The sequence below is a fragment of the Notolepis coatsorum genome (genome assembly GCF_963971535.1).
Source record: "Notolepis coatsorum genome assembly, chromosome: 10".
NCBI classification, from domain to species: domain Eukaryota; kingdom Metazoa; phylum Chordata; class Actinopteri; order Aulopiformes; family Paralepididae; genus Notolepis; species Notolepis coatsorum.
This window is the reverse complement of record NC_140174.1, coordinates 43213493-43231339: the sequence shown is the minus strand read 5'-3', so window position 1 is coordinate 43231339 and position 17847 is coordinate 43213493. Positions and strand designations below refer to the sequence as shown.

The window sequence follows — 17847 nt, the reverse complement described above, 5'->3', positions numbered from 1 at the left end:
CGTGCGTGCGTGCGTGCGTGCGTGCGTGTGTGCGTGTGTGTGTGTGTGTGTGTGTGTGTGTGTGTGTGTGTGTGTGTGTGTGTGTGTGTGTGTGTGTGTGTGTGTGTGTGTGTGTTTCAGAGGTTCCACGGCACCTGACCCATCCCCGCCACCCCCACCCACCCGCCCACCCCGGGTGTTTGTCCTGAGAGCAGGGAGCCAACAAGGAGAGATCCAAGAGCGAAGGAACAGGACAACCCGCACAGCCAGGCAACCGTGAGCAAAGGATCGTACGAGGAGGACCAGGAGCATATAGGAGCAGGGCCGAGCGAGCGCAGGAGCAGAGCAGAGCAGGAGGAGAAGGAGAGAGTGAAGGAGTACCAGGACTACGTGGTGTTTATTTACTGTGTCTTGAGCAGCACAAGATGAGCGCGTACACAGTGACTCTAAACGGCGTGGCGCCATGGGGCTTCAGACTACAAGGAGGAAAGGACTTCAACATGCCCCTCACGATCTCCAGGGTAAGGTGTGACGTGATGACGTGCATGACGACAAACAGCAGCGGCTTTATGTCCAATGACAAGGCAATGACAAACCAACACGCACAATGCACAGCGACAACGTAGGCTGTACTACGGCCCAAGTGACCGTTCCAAAATGCAATGTTTTGGAAAATGATCGTTTGTTCTTTTTGTTGCTTTTTCCCCACTACAATGTGGCAGACCTGCCACTGTGGGCGGGAGTTGCAAATTCATTCATTCATTCATTCACTCGTTCAGTCATTCACTCGTTCAGTCAGGATGTTAAGTCTATACATTATAGTGGAATTGGATGGTTTTGTGCTTGTTTTTATTGAAAGTAGCCAGATGTTTTCTATGTTTTCCCGGTGTGCGCTCACATACCTTACCATCTGAAGCCAGGTGTATGATGCATGACTCATTATAAGCACAGAATACATACAAGAACCCTGCTGCACTTCATATAAAAGCTTTCTATAATATGTAACTTCAGACTCTGGTGAAAAATAATCAACTGTCGCTGTGTTTGAATTCAAAGTGCACAGTGGGTGTGTGTGTGTGTGTGTGTGTGTGTGTGTGTGTGTGTGTGTGTGTGTGTGTGTGTGTGTGTGTGTGTGTGTGTGTGTGTGTGTGTGTGTGTGTGTGTGTGTGTGTGTGTGTGTGTGTGTGTGTGTGTGTGTGTGTGTGTGTGTGTGTGTGTGTGTGTGTGTGTGTGTGTGTGTGTGTGTGTGTGTGTGTGTGTGTGTGTGTGTGTGTGTGTGTGTGTGTGTGTGTGTGTGTGTGTGTGTGTGTGTGTGTGTGTGTGTGTGTGTGTGTGTGTGTGTGTGAATGAGGTATGGCTGAGAGGCGTTATGTAATGCTGGTAATGTCCGATGACTGATGATGGGCAGCAGAGTAGTGATCCCAGCAGAGAGTTCTAGAATAGAGAGACACTGGAACGCATATAGTATGATCTCTCTCTCTCTCTTTCTTTGGCAGGGCTTAGGGCTGATGATGTATTTACAGCATCTCTCTAAATAGCATAGACCTGTGGATGACAGAGAGGATAGTGGAGTGGAGGAGAGGAGAGGAAAGGAGGTTAACTTAACTTAAAGGTATAATTCAGTCGTGTTCAGTTTCAGTTTCAGTTGTTGGACTGCTTCCCCATGGCATTTAAACAGACAGTCACACACACAGTTACCCAGTCTCATAATAGATGGATGGAGTGATGGATGGATGAGGCCTCATTTCAGGAGTGCACAGCGTGGAAAACAGCAAGGGAGGGAGGGAGGGAGGGAGGAGTGAGAGAGTGAGTGTGAGATCTGATCTTTACACGGTCTGATCATTTGCCTGTAATGATCCTCCTGGTGACTTCACTCTGTTTACATTCCCCTGATCATATACTGTCATGTGTGTGTGTGTGTGTGTGTGTGTGTGTGTGTGTGTGTGTGTGTGTGTGTGTGTGTGTGTGTGTGTGTGTGTGTGTGTGTGTGTGTGTGTGTGTGTGTGTGTGTGTGTGTGTGTGTGTGTGTGTGTGTGTGTGTGTGTGTGTGTGTGCGTGTGTGCGTGCGTGCGTGCGTGTGTCATGTGTGTATGTGTCTATTAGCTAATGGTTCTTATATCATGGGGCTTTGAGGCGCCAGCAGGCAAGCTTTGATCCATGTCCAATACAACAGAGCAGTGATGGATAAGTGTTCATCCTGTTAGTCTAAACACACTATTCACAGCTCCTTAACAAACATCTCAGCCTGACATAACAATTCAGGGAGACACAGTTTGACGCAACACTCCAATGGCGTATCAAATTTCAACTTTGTCAGGAACTAAGGAAGGAAAGTGGGAAGGAAGGAAACAAGGCAACCCAACGTCATGTCTCTGAACATAGCTGTGCATCCCTGATGTGATTGATTGATTGATTGATTGAAAACTTTATTAACAGATTGCAGAATTGGTACAATACAATACAGCTCAATACAACAACAACTGCTAAGAGGATGAAGACCAGAAAAATACTTTTGTCTTGTTTACATAGGGGTCCTCCATTTTCAATTGATAAAAAAAACGGACCTTGTGGACAAGGTTGCTCTCAAAGCGTTTCACTTCTGTGCCACAGCGCTGCACTGAGAGCATTTTTTTTTTTGTTTGTCATATAATAAAAATAGAAAAAGGTCAGCACACTGTGCACAGTCTTTAGATAGATGTTGAATAGTGGTCTATTTAAAGATGACACTGTCAAATGGCTGTGTAAGTCTGAAGAAGAGCAGTCACTTTCTACTTTATCAAGGAGCTACAGTGTGTGCCAAGCTTTTTAGATTTGTATTGCAGTTTTCTATTGGTCCAGCACCTTCTTTGAAGGGAATTTGATGTGTGTTATCACTATTAGCAACGCTCTTAGCTGAACTGAGCAACCTGTCGCTCTGATATTATTTTTTATGTATCCACTTTTTCTGATGCAAACCTTATGCAATGACACTTCAGTGCCATATAATAGTAGTGCCAAAAGCCATGAGGTCTCCTATTGGATGAAAGAATCACTCACTTGCTTCTGATTGGCTATAGTGTCAGGAAATAGCGGTTGAAAAATAAATATTCATGTGGGCTAAAATATCCATCCATTGTAGCTAAATCCTGTATAATTTCATAGACTTAACATTTCTAATCCATATTGCTTTCAAATTATGTCTCCGGTCCCGTTAGTGGCCATTTTCCAGTGACCATTTTGTGTCAGGGCAATTTTGCGTCCCTTCCTGTAAGCATTCAGTTTCATTCAGTCAGGGATGGCACTTAGCAACTCAAGTTTACAGCATTTATTTTTTTATGCATTTATGTTTCAAGAGTGAGGCAAAAAACACAGTTAGTAAAATTCAAACCTAATCCAGAACTGGCTTCTGTCCAAGCTAATTAGCTTGTTTTCTTATTCTCTCTGAAAAAAGGCATTAAAAAGACCCAAACTCATCAGAATAATTTTAATGTTGAGTAGAACAACGGCAGATTTGATGAAGGCCTTTAAAAAAAACTCTGCTTTCTGTCCAAAACTACAGAAGCTGAGAACGGCCATTTGTCTTTATTCATCATTTTATTGCTGTTTTCTTGTGATAACAACTTATTATTTCATTATCTCGATATAACAAAGTCCGTTTTCTCGTTTTAATGGATTCATTTATTTTATTATCTCAATATAACAAAGATAGTTTTCTCGTGATAATGGATTCATTTATATCATTATCTCGATATAACAAAGTCTGTTTTCTCATGATAACGGATTTATTTATTTCATTATCTCGATATAACAAAGATAGTTTTCTCGTGATAACAGATCAATTTACTTCATTATCTCGATATAACAAATATCGTTTTCTCTTGATAACGGATTCATTTACAGAAGACATTTGTTTTGTTGGGATAACTATCCAGAACCATGTGCAGAACTCATAGATGATTGCGAGCTGGTTCATGTGATCACGCCGTCCTGATTTCAGCCTTCAACAGCTGCCACTGGCTGCTGTTCTGTACTGAACAACTTACTGAAAAAAAGTTATCACGAGAACACAGAATTTGTTATCGATAGCCGTTCTCGGCTTCCGTACAAAACTGCTTTGGGTGTCTCATTGTTCAGGGTGACACCTGTTCTCTATACTGAGGGCACACTGCTTTTCCAGTGTGTTACCTATACCACTGCACAGAAATGTGGTATTTTATTTTGGAAGTTACCAATGGTTACAGGCAGCCATACTGGAAGAAAGAGAACTACACCAACATGCCATGCAAGACCTCTACTGCCCTGCTAAGGTTTCTTCCCTTTGTTTCTTTTTAAAGGTCACATATTGTGAAAAACGTACTTCTTCAGTGCTTGTGCACACGTACATTTGGTCTCTGATGGGCCTCCTAAGACACAAACTCTGAAATAATACAAGCCCTTCAGATTTACCTCTCTATCATACGTTAATCGCGGAGCATAGACAAAGTGCGGTCCTTGACTTGTGTGTTGCTCGTAAACATTCTCGATTTTCTACCAAACAGTTCACTAAAACATGTTTGACAGTTTGATCTGAATTTGGTGAGGCAGACCGGAGGTCACCGAGCACGTTGGGGAGTGGCAGCACTTAAAGCTACAGACACAGAATCAGCCTGCTGTTCTGAGTGGTATTTCCAGCTAGAACATCTTCAAAGACATGTTTTGGGACCTCAGAGACCTATATTAACTTGTTGAGAAGGAGCATAATACGTGACCTTTAAGGTTTTTGTGGGTGTTTTCATCTTCATTGAGGGTTAAGGTCAAGCTGATGTGAAGCCAGTTTATACTTGTATTGACCTATAAAAAATGCACATGACATATGTTGGATGTGTACATGTATCCGTGTGTGTATGTATAGGCGTGTGCAGGGGTGTAGCTCCAGATTCTGCGCCCCATGAAAGAATGTATTTGTAGGCCCCCAGTGAATGCGAGCGCGCGCAAGCGTATGAGCGGAATTTATTTTGGCCATTTTTTTATTGATGAAAACGCATAATATGGTTTTTACCTATACATTCGGATCAGCAGTTCAGCACCTGCACTGTTGGTGGGTGAGCCTAGTAAAGGATGTCGCATTGCGTTCATCTTCAATGAATGGACCAATGCAATAGTCTACCAAAGCCCCCCCTCTCTCTCTATATATCTCACACACACACACACACACACACACACACACACACACACACACACACACACACACACACACACACACACACACACACACACACACACACACACTTCAGAAACAAACATAGTATCAATGAGAGCATCAATAATACACCTGAGTGATGTCTAGTAAAAAAAAAAAAAAAAAAAAAAATGGGCCCCCCCCCCCCCCCAGTGCTGGGCCCTTGGAATCATCCTAAGCTACCCCCCCCCCCCAGCTACGCCCCTGGGCGTGTGTGTGTGTGTGTGTGTGTGTGTGTGTGTGTGTGTGTGTCTGTGTGTGTCTGTGTGTGTCTGTGTGTGTGTGTGTGTGTGCGTGTTTGTGATATAGTTTTTTCATATATTATTTATATTTATTATAATTTTTTTTACCCAGGGACAGTGCACGCAAGGGCCCACATGTGGGCCCTTTTTAGGACGATTTGCCCACCGGCACTTTGGCGACCACTAGTGGCTCGGGTGTGCATATTTTGTAATACTATATATATATATATATATATATATATATATATATATATATATATATATATATATATATATATATATATATATATATATATATATATATATATATATATATATCGAATTGAAGCCCCATTTGTTGCCTGTCGATAGCCCTTTCAGGTGACAGAATCTGTTCAGCGGTTCTCGAGTTACATGCCGGTATTTGAGGCTTGTGCAAACTACACGGTATTGTGTAAAATACCACTCCCGACTCTTGGGGCTCTAGTTCCGTCAATTATTTGGCGATCTCGAAAATGATTGTGGAGGTTGTAGCCAATGAGTGTGGCTTTCCAATGATACCCCACCTGGGGATGTATGAATCAGAGATCTAGGTTAAAAACGAACGAGCGAAAACAGGAAGAGAAAAACGTACGGTTATGTCTATAACCATAGTTATATGAGTGTAGTGACGCTCTGCGTCATACTGTAATACTCTTCCATATCAGTATTAGCACTGAATACATTTTCACATGCACCTTTACACACCTCATCTGCCTGGCCACACCTCCATCCGCTCCTCTACATAAGCAGGGGTGTGGCCATACTAACAACTCCTTCCCAAGTCTTTCACCACAAAGGCAAGACCACGGGGTCCTCAGTGAGTCCGACGCAGAGCGTCACTACACTCATATAACTATGGTTATAGACATAACCGTACGTTATATATCGTGTAGCTCCGCTCTGCGTCCTACTGTAATACAGGAGCTAAGCAGAGCGAGAGCTCGACAAATGTACCCGCTGAGGTCCCCCACAACCATCAGACCCGGGGAGGACCCGAGCCCCCGGACCCCCCTAATGGAGGACGGGAGGGTATCGGATCCGACTGTCCAAAGACGAGATTAGCAACTCAAACGCACAGGGTGAGCAGACCGTGGGACTTACCCACGACTACACAAACGTCCAACCCACATGCCACTAGGGAACGAATGGAAAGGAACAAAACCCCTGTTACAACACCTAACATCACGGGGTCAAGAGTAAAAGCCCAACCCTGTGGCAAGGCCGTAGCAGCGGAGCGCGAAGGAGGACCCAGACCCAGGAAGGGACTGGACCCCCCCGGAAAAGGGGGCCTGGAGAGGCCAACGACGCCGCAGCATCGAGACCCCACCAGGCGGTCACTAGTAACACCACCCCCCACATCGCCAGCGTATTCGGACAGGGCCCATCCTTCAAGAGCAGGCCCTTCCCCCCTACAGCACGCCGCCCCGAAGCACTCAAGAGGCTACACCCACAGCGGGACCAGGCAGCACACCGGGGAGACAACCCCCAAAAGAGGTCGATCCCTCAATCCAGGCAACAGGCCACTCGACCTGAGCCTGGAGCACTGCGGACTAGACAGGCGCCAAAGGGGTCTGCTGAAAACAGCACCCCGGCGGAAGGGGCGTATGCTGGCATGCTGTGCACCATGTCGCAGCCTCCACAAAAAAAACTCGACTCTCTAGAGGGGCCGAGGCAGAGAAGGCTGACATGATTGGCAGACGTCATGAAAGGTACAGGGGCACACTCACAGGTAGACGGGCCAAACCCGGCCTACCCCGAGAGTTGACTCCGCTACCAACACACCAGGGAACCACCAGTGTTTCAGTTTTCAAGAAGGGGTTAACCCAGGCCAACAGGTAGACGAAAACTATTTTGAACCCGGGCCCGGCGGACCGGAACGTACACAGGGATGCCAGAGGAATTCTACAAGAACCACCTCAACAGCCCCCTCCCAGCCCCGCCTAAGCAGGAGAAGAGAAGGGCAAAAAAGAATGGAGAAGGTGCAGGCTCCTTCAGCACGGCGCAAGGTACAACACAACATGGACCAAGCAACAGTGAGGGATAACACGTAGTAACATAACCACGAACATCTCCATAACGTCAAACCCTGCAACGCCCGGGCCGACCCGGCATTTCTTCCCCCGAAAAAAGCACAAGTCCCTCAGGGTACCAGAACAGCAGATCTGCGCCCCGGCGGACAACGGGTTAACTGACCTGGTCCGGCGCGACCAGAATCAGTCCTGTGCCCTAATCACGCCGCCATCCCCAGTCCCAGGAGGGGGGTAGGTACGCGTGTCGATCCAAAACATTATAGAGGGCACCACCCAGACAGTCCCCTTCGTACCGCGCCTGGTGGCCCACCCCAAGGGCATGAGACCCCTCTACCAATGCTTTAATATATTCTGTTAACATCCCCCAGAGATGAACGAGAATTCGTCGAGACAAGCCTAGTACACTGGCGCTCGGAAGAGACAAACTCCATCCCAGTTGCCCCATAAAAACGCTGTTTCAATGATGAGCAACCAAGGCGCGCAAGCCCATGCATGGTTCCTATCAGAAGCACCCAGGGCCAGCACTATGTACACGTCGAGACCCAAAACATATCAATGGACATTCTAACAAGAACCCAGATACCGTTCCTCCAAGCCGCCTGGGAGAACGACAAGAAGCCGCTTTTTTCACAGAAAAAAATACGGACATGGGTCCCATATGACACGGCTGAGGGAAAACAACACCCCGTCAACCTGCTCCATAAAAGAGGGAGCGACGTACCCTATGGCGGGGGGAATCCCATGACTCAACCGACCATTACAGGCGAGGAGTCAGGGAGCTCCCTAAGCAACACCCCGTCAACCTGCTCCACAAAAGAGGGGACGGGGAACCCCCAGAGAGACTTCCCACGTGAGCAATACATTGAAAAGACATATTGCAACATTGAGCTATGTAACAATTGGACTAGGACTCTCTGAGGAGGAGGCTCTGAAACTCTGAGGAGGCTCCCTCACTGAGAGGGAGGCTCTGAACTCACAGAGGAGGCTCTGAAACTATCTGAGGAGGAGGCTCTGAAACTCCCTGAGGAGGAGGCTCTGACCCAATATACACACTACTAGTAGGGAGCAGAGCAGAAGAACAAATCGTCTCTACTGCATTGCATCACCCACCAAGCTCAAGACACATACAACAGAGCAGAACTTCTTTTTAAGTTCTACTCACCTTGACAATCTGAGGAGGAGGCTCTGAAACTCTGAAGAGGCTCCCTTACTGAGAGGGAGGTTCTGAAACTCACAGAGGAGGCTCTGAAACTCCCTGAGGAGGAGGCTCTGAAACTCCCTGAGGAGGAGGCTCTGAAACTCCCTGTAACAGAGGTCCACAACATGGAGCCTGAAAATAACTCACGAAAGTCTCACAACCAATAGAAACGCGCCCAGTGACGTACTCTATGGCGGGGGGAATTCCGTGGCCCACCGCCCAATATGGCGTGGGACCAAGAAACTCCAACAGCCGATCATGGTGCAGGGCCGACTACATCCTCTGTCAAAGATGACGTCATAGTCAGAGTGTTATGGCCTGCTATTCTCACGGCTAATGTTCAACGGTGTAGCATAAGCTAACAGCTAACTCCAGGCTAACTGGTAGCATCAGGCTAACGTTCCCAGCCGAGCGAGCGTACAGAGCTAGCGTCGTAGCTAACAGCTAACTGGCTAACAGGTAGCTCAACCCAGCTAGGACGCAAGCTAAGCAGCTATCACCGAAACTGTACAACGAGAGAACACAATATAGGCCAACACTTCAGACAGCCGCCGTCTGTCCCTCTCCTCATCCAAAGAGAGAAGAGGAAAAGAAGTCAACACAGTCTTCAGAACGGTGATTAACAGACACAGCGGTGCCGGCACAATTCCCTCATGGGCTGCAGCCGACTTGAGCGTGGAGGAATTCTTATAACGAAACACCAAACCCACTTCCCTCGTGCCGGGTAACTTTCATCTTGAAAGGTGGGGCCTTGCACGGTGACAGAGAGTATCCGTTTGTCCAGAGATCCGGGGGATTGAACCGCAGATTCGGATACGGTCCCAGGCAATAGAGCTCCCGATGAGGAGCTCATGTAGTGTGGGTGTCAAACCAGAACCCTCTCCACGCCGCTAAGAGGCAGCAAAAAAGGGTACTAGCCTGGAGCCGGCTTTCGTAAGTCGTGTAGCCATTCCCCCCATAGCAACACAACTGGCGCTCGCATATCAAAACCATCACCCACCCGAAGAGGCAGCTAGCCCTCACAACAGCCGAGCGCCTCTCAAGCAAAGTCCAACTGCAGAGCGGAGGTAATACCTGTCCAACTGCAGAGCTGGAGGAATGCAGGTGGGGATTAGGCCAGCGACGCGAGGCCCTAATACGAAAATGCCGGTGGAGGTCAGAATGATCATCATCTTCTAGATACCCCGGTGGCGAAGACATTATCGCTGTATTTCCTCGAAAATAGTGAGAGAGAAAATAAAGATATAATGTCAACGCAGCTCCTTCATCGTAGCTCCTCTTCAACATTTCACTAGTCTCAAAGTGGTGTATACAGACACTTGCCGTGGTGAAAACAAGGAAGGAGCTGTTAGTATGGCCACACCCCTGCTTATGTAGAGGAGCGGATGGGGGTGTGGCCAGGCAGATGAGGTGTGTAAGGTGCATGTGAAAATGTATTCAGTGCTAATACTGATATGGAAGAGTATTACAGTATGACGCAGAGTGGAGCTACATGATATATAACAGCCGAATGAATTAAAGTCTGAGTTTTTCTTTTGTACACAGTTTACCAAAATCACTCCTAATCACTCATTTCTGAATGGATCTTTATGAAATTTGGACATGTACTACATAAGGCTATGGATCTCGGGAGTTTTTTAAGCCACACCACCTTCTGGGGAAATACTACCTCTGGACTACTAACTACTACAGAAAAACTTGAGTAACAAGTTTTTCTACAACTCAAGTTCAGACCTATGTTACTCTATTTCATTAGCACTAAAGTGAATTTTCCTTCTGGAATCAGAAATAAGTATAAAGTATGTTTGCAAAAGGTTTGCAAAAAAGGTATACAGTCCTCAAAAACTAAAACTAAAATGGCCACTTTTGAGGGCCCATGTTAAGAGGCACATTAATCAACATCTTCAGTTTCCACATCAATGTAAATCAGAATTAGCTAATGAGCTAGTTGTCATCTGTAGTCCCTGCCTACCATGCATGTCTTTATGGTGATTTATGGTGATTGATAAGACTCAGCAGTTTTTCTTTCCCAGAGGTCTCTATTGCCCACCTTGTGCTAATTTAGGCTAATACCCACTCATACATGTACACACACACACACACACACACACACACACACACACACACACACACACACACACACACACACACACACACACACACACACACACACACACACACACACACACACACACACACACACACACACACACAATAAACCCATACAAAGTAATGAATGGAATATGAAAACAGTAAACTGAGGGAGGGAGAGAGAGAGAGAAAGAGAGAGAGAGAGAGAGGGAGGGAGGGAGAGAGAGAGAGAGAGAGAGAGAGAGAGAGAGAGAGAGAGAGAGAGAGAGAGAGAGAGAGAGAGAGAGAGAGAGAGAGAGAGAGAGAGAGAGAGAGAGAGAGAGAGAGGGGGGGGGGCAGAGGGTTGTAAAAAGGGAGGGGGGACTAGAAGGACAAGAAGTGGAGGAAAAGCAGGGGAAACGGGGCCAAGTGAGGATAAAGACTGTTGGGAGAGAGACAACAAGGAGAGACAGAGACAGAGAGAGAGAGAGAGAGAGAGAGAGAGAGAGAGAGAGAGAGAGAGAGAGAGAGAGAGAGAGAGAGAAAGAGGGGGCGTGAAGAAGGCATATTGAGAGAGGAGCGTTAGGGAAGTCCGATGGGAGTGACTGCGGCAGGTGCCTGTTGGTAGGGGAGGGGGCAGGGGGGGGGGGGGGGGGTGCAGGAGGGTCAAACAGAGTGAAACAAGCAGCGGGCATCAATAGCACCACTTATTTTTAACTCTTTAACGAGTTGCCTGTAAGCCTAGACTGTATCCCCCAAACCCCAACCCAGCATACAAGCTGGATGCTTTCGCTCAACACTTTATATCTAAACTCCTACTTACCTTTCTTATTAGTGGTAGTCATCTGTATATGACTCAATTTCAGCAGAGAATGACTGGAGTGTTGCTTGAGTTGAGAACCAACAGTGGTTAGAAATGGTTGGTGCTGCTGAATCCAAATGATCAAAACAACAGAATGAAAGAACTCCTGCTGTCATTTCTTTCTGAACTCTTATTGTTCCTCGTTGAAAATGCTGTTTTTTATGTGCGAGTTCAAGTTTCAAGTTTAGTTTTATTTGTCACATATAAGGTACATGTACATTATAGTCAAATGCTTGGTTCTGTATGAACCTCCTGAGATTGTGCTTCATACAGTAAAGAGTAAAGGAGTAAAAGAGTAGAGGAGTAAAAGACCAAACACACCATCAAAACAGCATTCTATAATTCTGTATCTAAACATGTCATAGGTTTATCCAAACCTTTTTAAGATACCAACTAAGTCCCATAACCCTAGACCAATCTCTAACCCCGGTCCCTGACCCTAGCCCTAGACCACCTCTAACCCTGGTCCCTGACCCTAACCCTAGACCATCTCTAGCCCCGGTCCCTGACCCTAAAGGTGCTCCCATAGTCGAGCAGACTGTACACAGAGCAGACTCCGCGGAGGTCCGCGCGGCTCTTTGAGCTTTCATAGTCGAGCAGATCTCAGCGGACGTCCGCGGTCTATTTCCTACATTTCTCGCACCAGTTTTACTACATTTCCCACAAAAAAAGTTTTACGCACTTGAATAACAGGTAGTATATAGGCAGCGAGATGCAATGTACCGTATGCCTATTGCTTATTAACAGCGGAGCAGTGCTGCCGTTGCTTCCGCGTTTTCCCTGATTGGCTGCGACACGCCCCGCGGCAGGCGCGGCAACCGCAGAGCGGAGCGGCAGAGCTTGCGGCATTATGTAACCGCCCTAATCCGCCATGATTTTCATTAGAAGCTCAGCTCACCTGGCAGCGCAGCGGTCCTGCGGTCCTGCGGTCCGTTGTTCACAAGTTCGAATCCCATAAAAAAAATTTTAACGTGTATTCTTTCGCCGGTTAAGGTTAGGCATGGTTAAGGTTAAGGTTAAGGTTAGGCATTGTTTCGGAGTTGGTTAAGGTTAGAACGGTTAAGTTTAGGCGCTGTTAAGGAGCTGGTTAAGGTTAGAGTTTGTCTTAGAGAATGGCAATATTATTTCTATGGTTAAGGTTAAGGTTAGGCATGGTTAAGGTTAAGGTTAAGGTTAGGCATTGTTTCGGAGTTGGTTAAGGTTAGAACGGTTAAGTTTAGGCGCTGTTAAGGAGCTGGTTAAGGTTAGAGTTTGTCTTAGAGAATGGCAATATTCTTTCTATGGTTAAGGTTAAGGTTAGGCATGGTTAAGGTTAAGGTTAGGCATTGTTTTGGAGTTGGTTAAGGTTAGAACGGTTAAGTTTAGGCGCTGTTAAGGAGCTGGTTAAGGTTAGCGTTTGTCTTAGAGAATGGCAATAGACAGCCTATTTCCGCATTGCCGCTCTCTCGCGCTGCCGCGGTCACATGGTCAAATTGTCACATTCTTGCACTCCTCCGCTGTTAAAAAGCAACACGCGTACCGTATAGGCTTGAAACACGCATTGCATGAAATAAAAGCACCAGTTTTATTTAAAAATATTGGAAACGGAGATAACATTCTATGTTATCTCCGTTTCCAATATTTCGAAATAAAACTGGCAATTTTACACACTTCATTTAGAAAAGCCATTCAAACATCTCTCTTGGCACGGAGCGAGTGGTCAGAGTGAAATGCAGATCGGCGTCACATTAAATGCAGTTCGATGTCAACCAAAACGCCGAGCAGCGCCGGATGTCCGCGCATCAGAAAATAGTAGCTTCGCACCTGTGGGTCTGCTGTCCTCTGAGATCAAAGCTCAAAGAGCCACGCGGACCTCCGCGGAGTCTGCTCTGTGTACAGTCTGCTCGACTATGGGAGCGCCTTAACCCTAGACCCTTTCTAAACCTGGTCCCTGACCCTAACCCTAGACCACCTCTAACCCTGGTCCCTGAACCTAGACCACCTCTAACCCTGGTCCCTGACCCTAGACCCTCTCTAACCCTGGTCCCTGACCCTAACCCTAGACTCTAACCCCGGTCCCTAACCATAGACCATCTCTAACCCCGGTCCTGGACACTATCCCTTATTCTTTTTTTTGTATCCACTTTTTCTCCCATTTTCTACATTTTTCTCCCATCCCAATTTCGTATCATCCAATTCAACCCTCCCCTGTCACGAACGCTGTTTCTTGCCTCCCACGAGCTGGCTGCAATGTGGACTAAGTCATACATAGCACAAGTCCCCTCCGGTACTTGAGGTAACAGCAGTCGCATCTTTTCACCTGCGCAGCTCGATCTCTCAGTGGCGAGGAGTAACGCGTGGGAGGCTCACGCTGCCCCCGACACTTCCTGATTCTACTGCGCAGGCGCACCAACCGACCTGTAGGAGTCGCTGTCCACAACGCCCGATCCCCACCCTTCAGTTTCCCTCCCCGTAATACGGCCAATGTGTATTACTGTGGACGACCAGCTAAACTGAAAGCAATGTGGACCGCTGGGATCGAACAGGCGATCCCAGCGTCTCCGCATTCGTGGCGAGCGCCTTGCCCACTACGCCACGTAGCCGCCCTGACACTATCCCTTATTCTTATTCTTATTCCACTCATTGTCCTCTGGGGAGACGTTTTCAACACCATATGGTTCTTAACACCGGCGTTGACATCAAATAAACATTACTCTGTACCGTTGCACAAAAGCCTTTGTCTGCTTCTAAAATAAATTCAGCGTGTTTATGTCAAGGACGGCACTAAAGAACACACCGGTTTAGCGTTTTTTTCCACGTACACTAAGTCACTCCTTATTGCTTTATTGTGGACAGACTGGTGAGAGTCTCGCTGATAGGCATTAGTCGTGGTTTCGCTTTGCTGCACATCTTAACAAAAGCGGTGTTATCAGACTCTCAAGGCGTGGAGCTAAAATGACTTGTTTATTTAACTTTGTCTGCCAGTTTTACGGTGTATTTCATCAGGGCTTATTATCCGTGGATGCGCTTCTTACTTAGAATAGATAATGGCCTGTAAGGAATACAGGCTAAGCCAAAGGAAATCACACGTCAGCTAATGCCACTAAGACCTGGTGTGCAGAGTCTGCAAGAGCGCTTTGAAAAGAAGGCCTCTTATTTGCTTCATTTGCATCATACCCCTTAGGTAAATGCTTAATACATTAAATTATATCTTCAGGGACATGATCTGTAGCTTGGCTAGTAGTGTGTGTGTGTGTGTGTGTGTGTGTGTGTGTGTGTGTGTGTGTGTGTGTGTGTGTGTGTGTGTGTGTGTGTGTGTGTGTGTGTGTGTGTGTGTGTGTGTGTGTGCGTGTGCGTGTGCGTGTGTGTGTGTGTGTGTGTGTGTGTGTGTGTGTGTGTGTGTGTGTGTGTGTGTGTGTGTGTGCGTGTGTGTGTGTGTGTGTGTGTGTGTGTGTGTGTGTGTGTGTGTGTGTGTGTGTGTGTGTGAGATGAGCCGGTTCATTGCATAATATGCTACAAAATGTTGCACACCAAATTCCAGCTTCTCTGTGATTTTGCAGTTAAGTTAATATGGTTAGGGTTAGGTTAGGGTTAGGGTTAGGGTTAGGGTTAGGGTTAGGGTTAGGGTTAGGGTTAGGGTTAGGATTAGGAGTGGGGTTAAGGTTCTTAGAGTTAGGGTTAGGGTTCAAGTTTCAAGTTTCTTTAATAGTTGTCATACAGAAGTACATAATACTTTTATACAAAATGCTTCTTACTGTTACGCTCCAGAGACTGTGCTAGACAAGATAACTATGAAATAAAATAGTATAGCATGTAAAAATAGAAGTAAAAATAGAAGTCACAGTGTTCAGTATATACATATGTACAATGTTCGATGGAGAATAGAAGTAACTGAGTTAGTTACCATACAATATACAATATACTATGCAATGTACTAATATACAATACTATATAGTGCAAAGCAGAAATGGGATGAGGTACAATTTAGGTACAATTTACAGTAAGGTGTACGGGTTGTAGTGCAAATCCTTTACCAATAAATATAAAGTGTGTTTAGGTGTTCTAAAGTGTGGAGAGTGGGTGCTGCAGTGTATTGTTTGTTTAAAGTGAGTGTGTGCGTGTGGATGTGTGTGCTGTGTGCATTTGATGGTTGTTGCATAGTGTTTATTGTTCGTTGAGCAGCCTGATGGCCTGGGGATAGAAACTTCTTCTGAGTCTTTCTGTGCTTGCCATGAGACTCCGGTATCGCTTAATTCATTCATTGTAGGACAGTAGGAAGTGAAAATAGCCTGAACCTACAGATGTCCTAAAGATGTTCCTTTATTGGTTGTGTTTCTATGGGGAATCCGTGTCTGCGGTTCACGTATCATGACTGACCTCTGCTGACCTCCTCCATAGGTAACTCCGGGCAGCAAGGCAGCGGGCAGCCTCAACCAGGGTGACGTCATCTCCTCCATCAATGGGGTCAGCACAGATGGAATGACGCACTTGGAGGCACAGAACAAGATCAAGTCTGCCAACAACGAGCTGACACTCGCCATGCTAAAGTAAACACCCTGCACACACGACGCATTCCATAGACCACATATCTAAAGGTTTGGAATGATGAACATTACATGGAATAAGCACGTCATTTAATAGTTTAGTTTACACGGAACTCGTTGTACAATTCAATTACAGACTTATTCCACGTAACTTTTGTCATTCCAAATGAAAAAAAGGGTACTTTTAAAACACAAAAGCAACTTTGAAGGTCAATGGTTATTACATTTGGCAGGGCAGGGATATGAGGCAAAAGCCTATGTGGAGAATAATAGTATAATGAAGAAAATATCATAAGTCATAGCTGTTGGAAACATTTTCCAGACCAGTTGCCTCAAAAAGGTTTCCGTGGTTTACGGCGTCAAGAAAGAACCAAGGATTTCAACAAAAATGTATTATAGACCTTTTCAAACTTAACCTTATTATAGACCTTTTCTACCATCTAACTGCTTGTGGGTTTATGGGAATTGCAGAGCAACCTGTTGCACAAGTAACTAACAATTTTGTCATTGTGTGTATATTGACAGAGTAATTGCTGTACTATTAATGAGACTATCAAAACGTTATAGTTAGAAACTGGCCCCGGTAACCCAACCCCCTCCAATGTACAGTTCCTTCCCCTTCGAATGTATATATATTTCTTTATGATCTCTTTCTCAGTACTGTACTGTATATTTGTATGTCTTGTATGTCATAAATGTGTTGATGAAACAGTACTGTATATCTGTATGTCATAATTATGTAAACTGATGTAAACAAGACAAAAGTATCTTTCTGGTCTGCATCCCCTTAACAATTGTTTGTATTGAGCTGTACTGTATTGTACCCATTCTGCAATCTGTTAATAAAGTGTTCAATCAATCAATCAATCAAACAACATAAACATTCTCAAGGGCACACGTTTATTTCCTGTGGCAATGTTTGCTAATATGAAATTGAATTGAATTTAAATGAATTGTTCTCAATTTTCACTGAAAAGGTCTATGTTGTACTTTCAGTTGAGAGGTATAATTTCTTTGTCTCCACCCAAAGGTCAAGACGCCCCACACACCTTACCTCAACCCCAAGAATGGACTCACCCCTGCCCATCATCCCCCACCAGAAGGTAGAACATCTAACACACAACGTAAACGCACACATATATAAATAAACATATTGAGGTACTAACACACAACGTAAACGCACACATATACAAATAAACATATTAAGGTACTGTAACCGAGACATAACATTTTATCTATCCACAAAACGTTTTTTTCTTTTGTGTGTGTACGTTTTGTGTATTATGTGAGTGTATGATGTCTTTATGTTTGTGAGAACGCCTTCATATCTACACAAAACAAACGAGAGTTTAAGACTGTGTTCTGCTGTCCTCTAGTGTACAGTATTCACAGTGCAGCTGTGGCCAATGGACGCAACACCAACCAAAGGATGAAGAAACAGCAAGCCACTTAGATTCTTATATTTTCATAAATTTGTCTCTATAATCATCTTATCTTTCTTTCTTTCTTTCTTTTCTTTCTTTCTTTCTTTCTTTCTTTCTTTCTTTCTTTCTTTCTTTCTTTCTTTCTTTCTTTCTTTCTTTCTTTCTTTCTACCTTTCTTTTTTCCTTCCTTCCTTCCTTCCTTCCTTCCTTCCTTCCTTCCTTCCTTCCTTACTTCCTTCCTTTCTTTCTATCTATTTCTCTATGTATCTATGTCCAAAAAGAATCTCTTCCTACAAGTTCC

The 17847-nt window shown here is 45.4% G+C and overlaps 1 protein-coding gene across 3 annotated transcripts in view; it reads left to right on the top strand.

Annotated features, from left to right (window-relative positions):
- The first annotated feature begins 219 nt into the window (after positions 1 to 219).
- Positions 220 to 17847, top strand: part of ldb3b (LIM domain binding 3b) — a 28615-nt gene continuing 10987 nt past the window's right edge. For all 3 annotated transcript variants that reach the window (XM_084323638.1, XM_084323639.1, XM_084323637.1), the window contains exons 1-3: positions 220 to 500; positions 15977 to 16125; positions 17153 to 17225. In XM_084323638.1, the coding sequence (XP_084179764.1) occupies positions 405 to 500; positions 15977 to 16125; positions 17153 to 17225 (318 nt within the window). In that variant the 5' untranslated portion in view covers positions 220 to 404. The remainder of the gene's footprint in view (positions 501 to 15976; positions 16126 to 17152; positions 17226 to 17847) is intronic.